The following is an 18,907-nucleotide window of genomic DNA, read 5'->3' on the forward strand; positions in this document are numbered from 1 at the left end:
AAAAAGTCAAGCCTAAATTCTTCATTATACTGAAGCTGCTTAATTGGTACTTTCTGCTCTAGCCTTTCAAAATTATCTCCTTTTTTTTTAATGGGGGGCGCAAAGGAGGCGTGAGAAAACATTCCCAACTGATTTTTCCTGAAGAGGCAAAAAAGCATCTTTCAACTAAGTTAAAATTGCCCCTTATGGTACTGCCACCCATGTCCCAACTAATAAAGGGATGTCTAATAAAGGCAGTAGAGCCTCTAAGGAGAGTAAAGCTTGAGATTTGGGTTGGGATGCCTAATTTCTCCTGTAGGAGCAGGAAGAAGTCCCAGGTATTTTATTATTTGCATTACCAGTGGATTGTAAATACTTTAAACTAGACCATTCTTCCATTTATTTTGAAGACAGATAAGTAGGATGCCTTGGGGGAAGTTTTTCCATATTTTCTGATCAATATTCACTACTCAGATATCAGTTTATCACTTTCACATTTCTGAGAGGTGGAATGAGTCAATTTTATTTTTAAAAGATTCCTCCCCTCCTCTACCTTGTCATTGCCTCTGAGCTGAGAAGCTTTTGTGGGTGATGAATGGATGTGAGATGTTTCTGTGTAATGTGGATAAAAGCAGCCTATACTGTTCTATGCCTCAGTCAGAGGCAGCCAGCACTTGCAAGTCAACAGCTACCAGGTATCCTGGTTTATTGAAACAAACAAAAGAAGAAGAAAAATGTATCTAGACACACTTAAAGCCAATGTTTCTTTGGTGAAGAGTTCAAAGGATGCTGAAGCACAAGCCCAGAACCTTAGTGGTGTTACAGGAACACTCTTGGGAAGTAAATTAAGAAAGGTTTATTTTACTCTCCCGGTCTCTCAGTCCTGAAGTCTGAAGACTAAACATGATTTAGTATTAGTGGGAAGCAGACTTCAGGAGAAGCACTGTCACAAGTACTAGGCTTAAGACTTCAGTGGGATCAAAACCTGGCTACTGCACAAGTGCTGCCAGCTCTCTGTGCCACAGAAATCCTTGGACACTGCTTCTAAAAAACTGACTGTGTTGAGTAGGGTGAAGTAATGTGGTTGATGTTCAAGAAGGGCAATATATGCTACAGCATCTTCCACATTAGCATTTTTGCTGGATCTACAGAAAGGTTTATACACTATTAATTATATCTACTTCCTTCCCAGCAACAGTAACAAAATTTCAGAAATACTATTTTGACTCATTGTCTGGCATTATAATTATTTACATCCGATACATGTAGACATGAAACTGTTGTTTTTCAGTAAGACTATAACAGAGCTTTAGGAAATAAAGTATGAATTGGAAGATACAAAACAAATTAATTACGATTTTTGAATTCTTAATTCTTACTCTTTGAATATTTCTTTGTTCCTCACCAAGAACCTGGCTGAAAAGAAATGACAAGTAGTCACCTTGAAGGAGGTGAGTGTGGCCTCATTTCTCTTTGTAAATCTAGTCTGTTTTCCCTCAGCTCAATATAGAGACTGTCTAATCCAGAGACCAGGCAAATCTTTCCTACATGAACAAAACCACCTCTCTCTAGAGAGGTCAGTGATTGTGAGCACATTCCTTTTCTGAGACTTTGAAGGAAAAGCAAAAACCACCCAGGAACAAAAGACAAATTCCTCCTCAAGACACCAGCAGGACTCTCACATACTACACATTAAAGCTAGTCTAACAGATGGAGGTCTCTGTAAGCAAGAGGAGAAAAAGAAATAATATGCTTGTAATAGGACACAATTTAATGGACTTCAGTGGTCTCCTGTTACGACCATTGCTTCTTTTACAACTGCAACTGTGGAAGAGCAGTGTTAAACACACAGGTGGTCCTCCAGTACTCTTGGCTGAGATAACAGGCAATAAAGAGGACACCTTGAAGTTTCAATTTTCAAGAAATTCCACTGTGTATTTGGATTACTATCAAATTAGAAACTAGGACACTCATGCAGTTCTCAGTGAGGTTTAAAAGAAAACCTAAACCCCTATTATTAGTTTCTGCAGAAGCCTCAAATGCCTGCTGGAAATCTGACTTATAACTTCCTTTTTTCCATAAAACATCCCCTGTAGTAACTTATTTTCTAGAGAACTTTAGAAATGTATAGGTAAGGTTATGCAATTCAATCTATCTCCCAGAATCAAGCATTACAAAGAGAATTAAACAGTTTCATGTTCATCCAAAAAGGTAAATCATCAGGCACAGCAGAGAGCTCCTATGGGAGCCATGACAACACATCAATTGTAAAGCAATCGGGAAAGTCACTGGGAATAAAAGTCACATCAGGAATCACCAACACAACCAAGCTGTCTCTGCTTCACCTTCTCCAGACTGAGTATGAACTACCTTCAGAAAGGCTGATACCCTAAGGGAACTGAGTTATTGCCCAACCACCAAATTCTAATGGCTGACATTTTACTTGTAGATGATCAAGCTTCTCCTAAGGACAGCAGTGAAATATTTAACTCAGGGGACCGAGATAAGGGTCACCTCAATTTTCCCAGGGTTTGTTGTCCTCAGAGTTCGAGCGGGTGTCCGAGTCACATAAATTATGCAAGGCTCCTCATCTCTCATGGCTAGCAGGACTAAAGCTGTTCAGGCTCTAGAATGCTTTCCTGCTCCAAAATATGATATGATTCAGCTGACATGCTCTGATGGTATTCAGAACACTGAATAAGTAATTCAGTTAGGGGGAGAAATGCCTGCTGTGTTGCTGCGATTTTTTTTTTTTTTGCAAATCGAACAAATTCAATAGAGGATTTGAGGACAAATTTCACAAATGAGGGCAAACTTTAGTCCTAGTGTCAGAAAAAGGTTGTTTGCTGAGAAATAACAGCTGAGCTGTTGCATAAAAATGTAACATGATCTAGGTTTGAGAGGGGTAAAGATGGCATTTTTAGATACTAGCAACTGCTGCTATTATATAAAGGCTGAGATTAAGGAGTACCAAAATTATACTTTAAGTAGAAGCTGAAACTGCTCATTTCAAGACAGAAAAAATGTTTTCCTTTTTTTAAAAAAAGCCTTCCCCTACAACTGAGGCTCTTAAATTACCATTTAAATCAAGGAGAAATAAAAAGGGTAAAATTACTTGGTTTTTCAAGACTTAAAACATGGTTTAGGTACCACAGAGAAGAGATGTAGGAAAAAGCCACATACATATAGAAATATAAAAATGTGTCTATAAAAGAATAAAGAAAAAGGTATGTATAAAGTCTCAGACAGAAAGAAAAAAAAAAGAAGAAAACCATAAAATGTGCTGGAAAAGAAGGAAATATATAAATGAAGATATTCGGTTCTACAAATAATCTCCTTTTTTTTCTCAAATTTCAAGTATGAACTTGAAATTCTGAAGAGATTTTAGGTAAGTGAAACTGGGCTGCAGCATCCATAGAATACTAAGATTTTTAGATATCCTATTATGTTGTTGGTTTAAATGTTAAAATAGGTTAATTTCTTTGCTGCAAACCTAGCCTACCTGAAACAGAAAGTAATTATTTTTATTAAGTCATTGAGGCTCATATTTTATCCTGAATTCCTCTGGGTAAATAAATTTTGCCAACTTTTGCCTCATTACTGCCACTAGTGAGAAAGAGTCTGAGGAGAAGAACCTTGAATAAATAATTTGAAGGAAAACATACAGTTTTCATTCATTAATACACTTGAAGTGATGGAAACAAGAGGCTCAGGACCTGCAGAAGGCATCTTGCAAGCACATGGAACAGTGGATAACAGAAGTTTAGGAGAGGGAAACCCTCAAATACCCAGTTTCAGAATTGCTCACTGTGACTCACATGGACTTCTGCCAGACCACATGGCAATATATGGAAAACAGACATTTTAGGAAATTATTAGGAAAAAGAGAGTAACAATATTACCTAATACATAAAAGCAGCTCCAGCTTAACCTGAACTCCCTCATCTGCATGCAGTTTATTGCCTCATTCCACACCGATTAATCTCAGCTACTTAAGTCAAGGCAAAGCATGGTAACTTGCAATTAATAGTAGATAAAATCATGCCTGAGCAGTCCAAATTTACTTAACATGTTATTATCAGCCCTCTTGAGTAATGATCTGTTGGGTCTGTGATCACCTCTTTACCCACTGTGTTTGTTCTTTCCCCTTGCTTGCCCTTTCTTTTTTTTGCAGTTTTCTTTCATACTGCTCCTTTGGCACAGACTTTAATTCCCCTTCTGATCAATTTGGGATTCATAAGCCACTAAGTACACTCTTGGAAACATTATCTCCAAGGGATGATGAAGCACTTCAAGGGATGATGATTACAGCAGCTTATCATTTTCTCCTGCAGTACGTGATGGTGACTGCTGTCACAGCACACGAACAGGGTGGCTAAACACCGACTGCAAGAACATGGGGAACAACTTATTCCTCTGTGCTTTCCTCCAGGCTCACAGACTTTAAACCGCCATTGTCCCTTTTTATATGAAAAGATCAGCAGCAGTTCCTCTGGAGCTGAACACACAGTTTTCAATAGTATCTGGCTCTGCCCATCTTTTATGAGAGGAGTGATTTTTTTGGTGGCTGATTGTTGAGCATTATGCATTTCTGAGGGGAACCTGACCTGAAGGGGTACACACCAGTCACAGTTGGGCAGCTCCCACTTGCTGAAGGAGAAAATGATGTGTGGGAAAAGCAAAGAATACAGAAGAAAGCACTGCTTAATGTTTTCTTACATAGTATTGAATTGGATTATTTTTGCATACATAACAAGCGCAGCGTTTTCCCTCATCATAAATCACCCAGCAGCACCAACTGCCTAGGATCTACTGGGAACATCCTTCCTTCCAGCTGGTTTCCTAGGGAGACAACTTGACCCAACATTCCTGCCTATCAGACCTCCCACCTCACAAATTTTGAACCTGGTAGACAATTTCAATCACAATTTAAGTAACACTAGAAATCTCTAAAGATAATTCTGTTCCTTTATATTTGTAAAAAAAAAGGGCTTCAGTAGGGAAGAAGTAGTCAATTTGGGACTCCCATGAGAAAGAAGAAAAGGCTGAATGCAGCCTGTGGGGAAGGACTGGATGTGACAGACAGATGGAATTACAGCAGTGGGTGGGAATTAGTAGGAACCCAGACCTCATTAGTCCCACTGCTCAAGAAATAACTTGTTTACCTAGACACTACAAGGGGTTTTTTAAAATTTGTATTTTCTGACATTCTTCTATCATAACTTTTTTCTTGATTTATATCTAGCTAAGCCATTTTCCATAATTTCAGGAACCGAATCTATCATCTGTTGCCAAAACAAGTAAATCAAAACAAGTAAATCAGAGCTGTTTTTCAGTGGACTCTGTTTTGAAAATACTTTCTCTTTTAATTGACTTGCAGCTATCAAAGGCACAGAAATGATAGCGAGGATAAAAGCAACAATTTCCTAGCACAGTCTAGATTTGTATGAGTGTTTAGTTGTAATTTTCTTACATCTTTCCTTTAAACTTGCTCCTACCATGAATTGCTTAATGATTTAGCTCTTTTCTTAAGAGCTCTGCATGAAAACATTTGAATACATTTTCTGTGTTTCTCTTGAAGAGGCAAGGACATTTCTTAGTGAATGCAAAAAAGAGTGCTCTATGTAGTTATGACATTGTGGAAGTAGGGGCAAGGCAAGAGAAAGAGGCAAAGAGGGAGGCAGAAGGAGGACTGTTTCACTAGGAAAAGTCTGGAAATCAACACTAAGACATATATTACTGCTTAAAATGCAACTGAAATGCTTTAAGAACCAAGAAAGTATTCATTGTACAGTGATTATTATTTGAGATGGAGGAATCTAATACACCTATCGTGAAAAAATTTTTAAAACCTCCCATTTCATCTGTAGTTTTTCCCATTTAAATCAAGGTTTGGATGCCAAGTCTTACTTTCAGTATTACAAGTTCTGAAGAAGGTGATTAGACCACAAACTCACTGGCTTATCCTCAGTGTTGCAGAGAGTTCTTCTACTTTATGAAAACCTGTGTGTCATGCTATTTATTAGGACTAAACAGACAATTCAAACTGTGTGTGTCTTTAGGACACAGTGGAAAAACACCTTTTGTTTTCAGTCTCTGAGGTGACTTCTAACAAGAGGGCAATCCTAAAAAGCCCACGTACCATAGTGTACCCTAATTATGGGCCAGTGCTTGAATGCTAAACACATTCTGTAAATTAAGTGATGCAAACAAATGTACTGATGTACAGACAGCTTTCTTACTTTCCATTTTCAGACAAAATTTAAAAAAATCATCCCATAGAATAAATAAATTGGTCTGAAAATAATCACATGTTGCAAATTCCTAGCACTTACTCAGAATTACTTATTTTTCTACAGCAGTGCATGGTTTTCATTCTGGTTTCTGAACACTAGCCTGGCGTAAGATTGTGTTTATTTGAAGCACTTCTTACCTGTGTCTCTGGGATGATGGGACTATCTTCAGGAGAAATTCTAAAGAAAGTGGATAAAGGCGAGGACACGATAACAGGGTTTGGCCTTACAAATCCGCTTAGGTCACAACTGGGAATGTCATTCTCTTCCTTCTTCATGACAAGGGTGTCCATGACATAAAAGACATTCCAGGGAATCCATACTGTGTGATACTGTGTCAGGAACGGGGATCGCTCAAACACCAGTGTCAGAGAGGCACCACCATTCGCTACCAAGTCAAACCTAGGGAAAAACCCCAAGAGGGCTAGCTAGTCAGTAAATTCCCAAAGCCATCCACAGCCTCTATTCTACTGATTGATTCTTCATTCCATTGTACTGCTCTGAATGCAGAATGGCTCTACTGGGAACAATGGAGAAATCAATTAAATTACATTACATTGTACTGCACAGAGAGAACAGAGAATTTGGGATGCTGCGTTTAAATTAAGCAAGTCCTTCTACTTCTAAAGTATATAATAATCAGCACGTTTTACATTTTAAGAATGTGCAAAGTACAACTTTAGTCAATCACTTTCCTAATGTCTCTTTTTCCCGTTGTTTTATTATCTCAGTTTTACAAGCAGCTCTTCAGTAACACCTTTGCTGTCTTTATGACTTTTTAGTGCTTCAAAAGGAACTTACATTCCATCCTGGCGAGTGATTGTATATCCGTAGTCTGGATAGTGTAGGAAGGAAACATTGACTCCAATGAGTGGTGTTCCATCAGCAGTTAATACTTGGCCTCTTATGACAGATGCAAGACTATGAAAAAGATGGAGGATCAGATGACAAGTTTGGGGGATTTTGTTCTTTTTGCATGAATAAAAGCTAGTGAGCGAACACACATACATCCACCCTCACCCACCCACCCCTCTCCACATGCTATCAACTATCATTTAGAAAACATTCCTCAGATTCTAACCCTTTTACAAGTTCACATAATTTACACTATATAAACAAATGCCTTAGAATCTGCAGATAATAATTTTGTTTCAGTATTGTTGATTTTACTTTGGTTTATTTTGTCTGTACTGCGTTACTAAGAGCAGAAATTAACTGAAGAATTTTAAGAACTTAGAAACTCTATATGTTCCCACTATAAGTCATATTTCTGGCAGACTCTTAAAGAAAAATGTACTTTTCAATCAGTATCAAAGCAATCTGTAAAACTGCAGGGACTATAAAATACAAAATTTAAAAGAGCAATAAGGAACATTAGTGCAACAACTTTTAATCAACTGCTGTGCCCAAACACATTAATGCTGTTAAATTACTGCAAACGCAGTAGTTCTAGTGTAAATCATCTTCTTTCACTCAGTGAGATCCCAGACACCTGCTTCCTGTTACTGGCTTATTTTCAGGTCATTACTGCTTCACAGAGCACCAGTCAAATAGTTTATGCAATTATACTGTCGTGCACTTAACAGTTCTATTACATTAATTCATAATTTATATTATTTAGTGAGCTCAGTTTAAAAAGTGCAGCTTTGCTTTTCCTTCTGAAGTGTTTTCATTGCTTTGATATATTTCCAACTGTGCTAGCCCAAATCAACTGGTTAAATAAAGATTTATTTAATCATTAATGAAGTGCCCTGTTAGAATACAGATACTAAGCATAGCAAGTACCTTCTGTAACCTAGTGGCACTGGTAAATTGAATTTTGCAGGAAATGAGACAAAACAAGCAATTCGATATATTAAGCGGAAAGGTCTTTGCTCATAATCCACACCAGAAATTCGCAGTCATAGCAGATCTTCTCACATGAACCCCACCCTCCAGTTTGTTCTGTGCTCACGAGTACAGGACAAGTCAGGCTCACCTCTTATTGAAAGGGCTTTCCCCAGGTATGACGTGGGTGCTGTCTGCTCCGATGAGGAAACTGATCCGGTCATAGAATGCTTTGGCAGCTTGCTGAGATGGAGACTGCTGGCTTTGGCTGATGATATCCTGGGGATCAGGCAGGCCACGACAATAAGGTTGGTTTTGGCAAGAACTCTGCAAACAGCAGTCAGGATCCATACAGTCAACTAGCCCATCTGTTGGCAGAAAGTCACACAAATGAACAAACTCTTCCTCCTGCCCCTGTGCATTGGAATGAGCCAGCCAGCAGGGAGATGAAAAAAATTATGTAGTATGAAAGAATACTCATAATTAAGATTTCAATGAATTCACTTCCAATTAAAGAGTTTGTTTCCACTGAGTTCTTAAACTCCCATGGAAATCCATGCAAGCTGAATATCCTCGGTATACTCAGTATCATGTAAAAACGAACCTATTTATTCAATACTTTTCTAAAAACATGCCAAACAAACCAGAAAATGAAGGCACTCAGGCTCTGCATACACTGTTAACTTATAAATATTAAACATTTTAAGTGGGTCTAATTAGCTGTTATGTGAGGTTATTTGACTTGCTAGAGAAAAGAAACAAGTAACTCCCACTCTGCTGTTTTCTTCAAGTTTTTTAGTAATATCTATCCTGCAAGTAGCTTTAAATATTTCACAAAATGTATCAAGGTGGATTCCTTTATACCTCGGCAGAAAGATTTTGCTGCTAGTGGCAAGGCAATTTCCACAAATTTTTTCACATGAAAGTGTACGAGAGAACAAAATCTGTATTTAACATTTAGATTTTATTCTGAATAAATGAATGGGAAATACTGGCCAGTATAAACAAGATTTAAACACATGGGTGCTTTTATAGTTATGTGCTGAAATATCCCCATATGTGGAACAATAGATCTGTCACATCTCTGGAAATCTAATTTGATCAAAGATTAAAATCAAGATCAAATTGATAACTACTAATTTGCTGTAAGTAAAGTCATAAGGAAAATGAGCCTGGAAATGTCAGCTACAGAAAATTTCTAGATGAATGTAATCTGGTATCACAGAGCTGATAATTGTTTCCCCAAAAGAACAGCAAGACTGAAATAGCTCAAACATTTTATTATTCCATTTAGATTAGAGAGGGAGCTTGCTTGCTGCACTGAACTGAAAAATATACCAATGCAGCACTCGAAGGAAACCCATGACTGCTTGTCTCACAAAAGAATCTGCCTTTAGAGTAAAACTTCTTTCTGAAGGGAAAAATAGCATCCATTTTTGTTCAATCATATGTTGAAAGACTGTAAGTAAACAGAGATCTTCTAAAGGTATTCTTTTAAGTATTGCTGTGCTATGTGGATCCGTTAGAAGACTGGCAAAATAGTAAAGGAGTGGGATTTCTGTTCTTTTGCACATCTAAAATTCTTATTTAACTTGCCTGACTTTGAAATCAGTTCAGGGAAAATAAAAGGGCTGAAAAAAGCATCATTAAGTATATCAAAGTTTGAACATTTTTAAGAGACAAGAAAGAACATTGATTTTTCCTGGGATGAGGATACGTTAGAGGGTCACATTGCCATTCAGCTAGACACTGACGGGCTGGAAAAATGGGCTGCCAGGAACCACATGAAGTTTCCACAGTCCTGCACCTGGAGAGGAACAACCTCCTACACCGTAACACAGCTTTGTGGAAAAGACCTTGGAAGTCCTGATGGACACAAAATTAACATAAGCCAGCAACATGTCCTTGCAGCAAGGAAGGTGCCAACATCATTCTGGGCTGCTTTAGGAGCACTGGCTGGGCTTTCTGGTACAAGGGATATGGACGTACTAGAGAAAGCTCAGTGAAGGGCCATGAAGACTGTTAAGGGCTTGACACATCCCTCCTACATGGGAAGGCTGAGAGAGTTGAGACTGCAGAACCTGGAGAAGGGAAAACTTGGGAGGGATGTCATCAATGCATACAGATACCTGATGGGAGGGTGTAAAAAAGGCACCATCCAGTGGTGCCCAGCAAGAGGAAAAAGGCAATGGACAGAGACTGAACAGGAGAAAAATGTTTTTTATTGTGAAGGTGGCTGGATACTGCAACAAGTTGCTCAGGGAAGTCTTGGAGCCTTCATGCTTGGAGATACACAAAATCCAACTGGGTACATACTTGAGCAACTTGCTCTAGCTAATCCAGCTCCGAGCAGGGGGTGGGACTGGATGGTTTCCACAGGCCTTTCCAACCTCAAATAGGCTGTGACTCTTGTGACTTTCTAGTCTCATTTTTGTAAAATATGAAACCCTTTCCTAGCTGAAGTACAGGCCTCCCTTGTTGGTTTTAACTCCAGAAGCCTGGATCAGTGTCAAAGCTGGGGGTACTGATGGTTAAAAGAATATTTTCGGGATTTTATTTATCTGAATGGCCCCCCATGCAATATCTGGTGCAGTTGTCAAAGAAATGCTCAAATTTCTCCATTTGTCTTTGTTAGTTTATAAAAAGCAAATGTACATCTGGAGTATAGTCTGCAGGTCATAAAACTGCATGAGATTGACACCTTCTGAACTAATCAGCTGGAAATGCATTTTTACAAGCCTCTCCACTAACATCAATCAGAGAAAGAATCTCATTTTCACCAGCCAAGATCCAGGGATATGCTGTTTGTTATTTTCCTGTGGAGTTTATCAGTAACTTGCCCAGGCGAGTGACGGATGGTTATGAATCTGACTCCTTATAACTCGAGAAAACATTTTTCATTCCTTCTGTGTACTTATGTGGCTAGAGCTACCTAGTACCACTAAGTCAAGTACTCTATTGCACTGTGTGAAGCACAGTAAAATTTCCTTTCTGAAATGGCTCTGCAAAATTATTGATGAATTTTGTTTAGCCTGAAAAATATGAGACTTAGTTCAACAGTGCCTTGTCAGTTATATCACTCAAATATGACAGTGAAATTATAAAGAAAATAGAAACTCCTACAGGTAGCTGGACAGTCATTATCAGTCTCAGAAGGCTATTTATATTTTCTTGTTCTAGATGTAAGTGGTTCTGTGTACGAAAGATGTAATGACGACTTCATTGTTTTCTTCCTCAAAAGCTAACGTCTTGCTAATGTAAAAATCTTGACTAATGTTACTTTTCCCTTTGTTGCAAAATGCACTGAATTGCAGTGGAGCATGGACTGTTGATAAAATCACTTATTTAGAGAGATTCATAAAACCATCAAAACTCTGCTCTCGTGAGACCCCAGCCAGCGTTCTGAGTCCAGCTGTGGGGCCCACAGTGTGAGAAGGACAAGGAGCTGTTAAAGTGAGTCCAGAGGAGGCCAGGAAGATGACTAGGGACTGAAGCACCTTTCCTGTGATGACAGGCTGAGTGGGGGTCATTCAGCCTGAAGAAGAGAAAGCTTCAAGGAGACCCTGTAGCATCCCCCAGGTACCAGAAGAGGGCCTGCAAGACCTGGAAAGGGACTTTTGGCAAGGGAAGATTGTGATGGGACAAGGAGGAATGGCTTTAGATATAAGGAAGAAATTGTTTACTGTGAGGGAGGTGAGGCACTGGAACAGGCTACCCAGAGAAGTTGTGGATTCACCATCCCTGGGAGTATTTAACGCCAGGCTGGATGGTGTTTTCAGCAATGTGGTGTAGTGGAAGGTGTCTCTGTTCATGGCAGGGGGGATTGGAACTAGATGATCTTTAAGGCAACTTTCAACCCAACCTTTCTCTTCTCCATGCTCTCTCTATGTGATTAAACGAGAGGAGTCAAGACAGAGGATCCCCACAATGTGTGTCTAAAAAATAATCCGCATCAGTGGGACTGCTTGCTTTTGAATGGAATAAAACTGCTGGAAGGAAGAAAAGTAGAGGGACAAAGTAAGTCCTGGGCACAAGATCTGCCAATGTCCAGGGGAGATGGTAGTCAAGGACCTACATAAATCCTATTCTTGGTTGTTGTTGATTATAGTTGATTAAATATTAAGGCAACAAAAATCTCCACAGAGTGAAATTCAGTGCCTACACAAGAAGAATATAGTTTTGGAACTATGAGGCTGGCCATTCCACCAGGACAGCTTTGGTGACTGGCAAACCAAGGCAAGAGACAGGAAAGGAAAGAAAAGTATAACCAAATCTCAGTTATCCTTACATACCTCAGTTTGGCAACAGGCTATAATGAATGGACTCAATCATAGACATCAAAATGACTGCTTGTAGGAACAGCTGGCCAGAAAAGCCAGAAAAGTACAAACAGCCCTTGATTTACTCCTGAACAGTGTGCATGGACCAGAATTCAGCTTTGCTGTTGAATGAAGAAGCCTAAAATATGGAATGTGGGGGTCCAAATGAGTTCTCATTCCAGAAAGAAATCTTGGAGGCACTGTGGGTAAGTTCCATAATATATGAACCCAGCATTCACCAGCTATCACAGATGCAATCAAAAAGCTGAAGAATGGGAAGTGTCAGAGCACAAGCCAGAGAACCTGAGCATGCCAGTGTATCACTCCTAGTTCAAGTAGATAGGTCCTGAGATTTCCTTAGCTTGGGTTATGTTTGCACTTAGCAACTCTCCTGATATTCAAAACGTTCAGTGGCAGTAATTCCTCACTTTAATTCACAGCCTGTTAGCACACAAAAGAAAATGTAAGTTCACATCGACCCTATTATAATGTTTTGCTAAGCAACAGCTATTAGCCACTATCAGAGAGGAGCCCTGGTTTAGACAATCTTTTGGCTGAACTTGTACTATCCTGTGACGTCTGCCAGAAACAGGCTGTCCTACACTATGTAAGTCATTAAAAAAATACAGTAATGCTAAGTATGCTTTGCTTTATTACAGTATTTATTTTCATTTCAGCAAAGAAAGAATATTAATGTTCCCTTAAATCTTGCTTGTGGAAACCTGTAACTACTCTAAATAACTGGATAGGAGCTAATAAAAAGCAAACTTAACTAAGAAGTCTGTTCAATAAGGACCCATCTAAACTAAAGAGTAAACAGCCACTCTTCCTGTTTCTTATTCTTTCTACAGTGATAGCAGAGCATGGCCCACTTTGTTCAAGTATAATAGTGACACCTTCTTTCCCCAAGAAAATAGGTGTATTCCACCCACAGACAGCTCTGACTTCCCTCACAAAGTCATTAGGAGTTTAATTCAGGCTAAGATCTGCTTGATGCACACACTTTCCTTGTGGGATGCTAAAATGTAAAGAAAAATCCAGTCAAACACAGGGGAAAATAAAGAGTGAGCCTTAATGAGAACAGAAATTATTTCCAAGACGCTGAAAAATCTGTATTAAAAGGAAGATAAGCAATAATCATCCCATCATATGTCAATAATATCTAGAAGGGAAAATACTCAGGTATGCCTTGATGCCATTAGGATTTCCTATGGAGAATATTCCCACTGGGATCCTTAGGATGCTCATGTTCACAGAATTTGAATAATCAGTCCCAGAAAGAGCTAAGAATCAAAGGAACAGCAGACACTTTTATTAATGAACTGTGCTGATATTAATATATGAAATATATTCTACCCAGTGTAGGATAAACATTAACCACAGCATATCAAACAGACAACAACTGAGATAACTTTAATTATGTAACCACTGAGCCTGGTGAGATGTGGATCACACTACCCACAGACACACGATAAATTCAGCACAAGTGCTCAGATAACCTAATCTCCCATGATAAACAAATACAGCAGAAGAATACTTGTGCCATTCCCTGTAGCTGTCTGAAATTTTAATGGCTTGCTGGGAGATTAGTGGGTTGACTGCAGGAAAAGGAAGTAATACTTCTCCTCTTTCCAGGTAGCTTACAAAGGAGAAATTCTTTCCCTAGTTTTGTTAGGGATACTTCTATTTTTAATTTGATTTGTTAAATTTTAACCCTTCTTCTCAGCCACAGTTAAAGACTGAAGTGAATATGCACTGCATTGAAGCATACAAATTAGGAGAAATGCCGTTGACAAATAGCATTATACAGCAAAACAAGAGCCTGGAAACCCCCGTCCTCAAGCATAGCTGCATAATGATGTCCATAAAGGCAATATGAAAAAAGGAAATGAGAGAGAGAAAAAGGCAACAAACTATCAGCATTAGCTATTTTTTCCTCAAAATCATTCTTCGGTCTTTAAGTCATCCTGTTAGATTGTTCTGCTCCAATGCCTTGTTCCTTTTCCCCCAAAAAGCTATTATTGTTTTCAGTCTGAAGGAGCAACTTCTTTTCTCTTGCTCCATTTACAGGCATTCCTGTTCACCTCGTTCTTTCTTCCTCCTACCGCTCCATTACCTGCTCCTGACTCTTGCTGCCATATGTCACATCCTTGTATGATCTTTAACATTTACTGAATCTCTTTTAGTCTACTACTGGACTTTTAATGTATTTTCCCTTTTTCTCCCCCTACATAATCTCTTGTTTTCTCCAGGTTGTTTATACTTCCACCTAGTTTCTTCTCCTCCTTGCTTCATGTTTGCAGGTTTATCTTTCTTCCTTATCTTGTAAGTCCTTGGTCCATCTGAACTTAATTCCCCAAACAAGCACATTTCTGCTGGAATCTGGGTCAGACTGTTTAGGCCCCTAAGTATGGAAAACTGCCTCAAAATATGTAATACATAATGGAGAAGGATGACAAGCCAAATGATGTGTACAGTAATAAACAGCAGCACAGTTTTAACTGTGTTACTTATTTTCCTCAGGAAGTAAATGCTGCTGTTATTTATAGTTTGTGATGTGTAAGATCCCAGCTGCAGTAGGGATAGCAGAGCAAAGAGTCAACCAGCAATTGCAGAGGCATACGCAGTCTAAAACAGAAAGACAAAGTCCCAGATGATTTTATCATCATCTAGAAGCCCTAATGGAGTTTTTATCTCCTCTGAATCTGAAGGTGTTAAGCAAAAAGAATTGATGAGAGAAGGGGAAGAAAGACAGACAATAAAAGCATTATGCTAATCTAATATTGGACTGCATTTACATTAAATCTTGTTTTTGTGGGGTTTTTTATGTGATTCTGAAATCATGCTAAGTCACAGCCCCTCTAGCTTCCCTAGACTACAATAATAATCACAGATTGATTCTTTAGGCTAGCAATCCTGCCTGCATCTCACTGCAGATTGTTACCTGTCACCTGAATGACAGACTAGGGAAAAGTAAGCCAAAAGAAAAAAAAGAAAGAAAGACTTCTGGGAGCATCCTGTCAGTTATATGAACATTCAAAAGCTATAGAGAGATAAGATCTCTGTAGACTGGGTAACCAATTGTTTCCAGCAATTGCATCATAGTTTAAAATGTGAACTCCCAGCTTGGCCTACTCTCTTGGGACAATTTCCTTGTGAGGTCACTGAAATTTCGAACTCCTTCCTTTTTTTCCCCTCTGTAACAGTTCACTGAGTTGAAACTGTTTTTTTCCAGTATAAAAGAACACTACAGGGAAACAAAGGTGACACCTATCTTTTCCTAAGTACACATCTCACCTGTCACACGCAGCTTGTTAGGCCTTGCTGATATGCCATAAAGAAGCACTGAAGACCATGCCATATCCTTACAGACATAAGAGTGAGTCAAATGCGTGTATGGCTCTCATGGCAGTGTTTAATCACCTGACTGAAAAATCTCTGTTCCTCAGCGTGTTCTCCCCAGAGTTAAAGATCCATTTGGTGTCTCTTACCTCCTTCATTGTCCTTACTGTCAGTGCAGAGGGTTTCCATGGCTACGTCACAGCCGGCTCCCCTCCATCCTGGCTGGCAGACACAGTGCCAGCCATTCTGGTCCAGTGTGCATCTCCCATTGCTGTTGCACAAACCAGGGCAGCCCTCTGTTGAAACAGACAAAGAAAAAGCACAAGTGATTTAAATATTGCAACAATGTAAAAAAAAAATACAAACAAAGGACACTTACTGGGAACAGGCCTTTAGAACAGCACAAATACTGTAATTGCACATGGAGTGGAACAGCAACATTACCTGGGGAACATAATTCTTAACAAAGTGGCATCTTTGATTGGCCTGACAGTTGAGACACCACTTACCTGTACAGGCAGGAAATAAATGCACCAATCCTCTAAATACCTGCAGGCCAGACAAAATTAAGTTTGGTTTTTTAAATTTTTTTTCAAAGTAACAAGAGATGAGTGCATAGTGCAAACACAGCTGTGTAAAATGATACATTTTTCTGTGCTCATAGAATAGATCATTATTTGCTCTATGCAGTATTGATTAATTACTGGCACCAATGATTAAGCTCCCTGTTACTATGAACAAATCCCTCCAAATCCTTAAGCAGGAAAATGGGTATGATTTAGGCAAGTAAATAAAAGAGAAGGTTAACTTTATCTGGTCTCAGAGTTGCCGTGTATTCATGTGAAATTACAGTGTGTTAAATAACTGCACAAAGTATAGGCCAGTTTTAATGACTATACTTTATGCCAAAAATACATTCCTTTTCACAGAATAAGCAAAGCCCAGGAATAGTGAAGCAGCTTAGCATCTATTCTAACAAACATTAGGATTCAGGCTGCATACGGATGGGACAGGACCAACAGGATTTCCAACTCAATGTAATAGCTGTGCGTATTTGATTACTTAGGACGGACAAAATGAAATACCATAAGGACCACAATAAACATTGATAGACTGAACAAAAACACGGTAGTGACGTGCTTCAAGACAGATAGCAGAGAGTGATTTTTTGTGACAATCTCCCTAAGGCTTTTGTGCTGTTACCTTTATATCCTATCTTGTCTGCTTTTATGGCCAAGGAGGGAAAATTTGGGAAACAATTAACATAATTTAATATATCCAAAATCGATAATTGTTTTCAGTCTAACATTGCATTATAAAAAACAGTATCTGTCACTTCCTAGTGATGAAATCTGGCATGCAGCCAACATGATCTGTATGAGAATGACAACGCTATAAATATGTAGATTTCGGTGCTCCTTATCTATGACTGTGATAAGACACTGACAGAAGCAAGTACAGACATGGCACTAACTATCTTATGAGAAGGTGGCTACAAATCAGATATTTCTGGACACAACAATTCTCTGTAAACTTTCATCCAAAACCCCTAAGTAACTGGGTAAACAATTCTTAACTTTTTAGAACACCTATCTCTGTCAACTAACCTACTGATCCATTTTGTTTAAGCTTAGAGTGGTTTTTCAGAATCAAGCTGCTTTTTTCTTCTATAGAATTTTGAATTTACTGACTCCTTTCAACCTTGTAGCTCCAAATTACAAGATATAGAAAAAAGTTATAAAGGGTGCTTAACTCTTGTCAGATCATTTTTAGAAGGCAGAGAATCAGGAAAACCTCTTGTGAGGAAGGATGGGTATGCTACAGTAATGGATGTCGTGCCATCATGCCAGGCTGAAATTAGTCTTGCTACTTTTATTCTTTCAGACTGCAGCTGCTAATCGTATTTTTAATGTACTGAGATCTATTTTTTCATAACATTTCTTCTATTTGACTTACAAAAGACTTACATATATAATTGCAATACTGACAAAGCAATTTAGGAGTCAACTGGGTACACTCAAGACTTATTGTGTGAAAGCCTGGATATTGCCATCAATATTGCCATATTCTAATGAAAAAACACAAGGAATAGGGGAAGATACTCAGGGAAAGAGGGGTAGGAATATTTTAAACATTTTTCTAAATCAATTTTTTACCGTAACTGAAGATAAAAGAATCTTTGCTGTTTCATGTTAGGCTTTTGCATCCTTGAACCTCTTAACTGAAAATGTTGCACAGACTAAAAAAGATTTTTCTAGATTAATACAAGATACAAGTCATAAATTCCTATAGATTTTTTACATTCAGATAGTCAAAAGCTTAAAAGTCTCAGGAATTTTATTGATATATCAGTATATAAACACACACATCTCTATAATTAATCTGTTCTTTAGAACTAATGACTCTCGTTCTGTGTCAAGAGTATCACTTGGCTTTGTTTCCTTGATATTTATGGTTTTGTAGGTAGAGGTTCGATGACAAAACTAACAAAAAAAAAGGTTCCAAACAGCAAATGAATACTATCTTCAGTTATTGGTTCAGATTAAATCTAATACATGTATACAGTTTGTTCATAAATGTATAATTACTGATAAAGTGTTACCATACAACAGAAGCAAAATTTTGAGATGAGTTGAAAGCCATGTGAGTTATATATATAATCCATGGAATGTATGTAAGAGAAGATTCTTTTGCCCAGACTAGTATGTTTTTAACTATATATTAATATTAAAAAAAAAAGACCCAAACATGTAGATAAAGGCATGTCAAAGAGCAAATATACAGTACCTTTCACTATCTTATCCAAATAGTGAGCTTGAGAATTAAAAAGAAAAAAAAAACAGACAGACATTTCAGAAGTGTCACATGAAACAAGAATTGTTCAGAATTCACATGCAAATCAAGCAGGTGCACCTGACATGAGAGGTCTTACATTACAAAATGAAAATGTATTTCAAGGCTTTTAAAAATGCAAGAAATTCTCTTTTCAGCAAGCATCGTCATGAATCAATGAAACTGTTTTAGAAAGTAGGCCTGCAGAAGCAAAAGGGAAGCTACATTTCTGAGACTACATTTTCTTCTGACATGTCTTCACATGCTTTGATTTTTTTTGTATAACAAAAATATAATCAAAGCTAGCTTAAGAAA

General features: G+C 38.3%; 1 protein-coding gene across 35 annotated transcripts in view; it reads right to left on the reverse strand.

Annotated features, from left to right (window-relative positions):
• Nucleotides 1–18,907, reverse strand: part of TENM3 (teneurin transmembrane protein 3) — a 1,284,378-nt gene that overhangs the window by 46,792 nt on the left and 1,218,679 nt on the right. For 32 of the 35 annotated variants that reach the window (XM_030947662.1, XM_030947654.1, XM_030947660.1 and 29 more), the window contains 5 exons: nt 18,548–18,574; nt 15,910–16,056; nt 8,251–8,467; nt 7,074–7,193; nt 6,413–6,674 (listed from right to left, as the gene is read on the reverse strand). In XM_030947662.1, coding sequence (XP_030803522.1) covers nt 6,413–6,674; nt 7,074–7,193; nt 8,251–8,467; nt 15,910–16,056; nt 18,548–18,574 — 773 coding nt within the window. The remainder of the gene's footprint in view (nt 1–6,412; nt 6,675–7,073; nt 7,194–8,250; nt 8,468–15,909; nt 16,057–18,547; nt 18,575–18,907) is intronic. The other 3 variants (XM_030947682.1, XM_030947678.1, XM_030947688.1) reach the window with 1 other exon arrangement.

Source organism: Camarhynchus parvulus, chromosome 4 (genome assembly GCF_901933205.1).
Source record: "Camarhynchus parvulus chromosome 4, STF_HiC, whole genome shotgun sequence".
Taxonomy (NCBI): domain Eukaryota; kingdom Metazoa; phylum Chordata; class Aves; order Passeriformes; family Thraupidae; genus Camarhynchus; species Camarhynchus parvulus.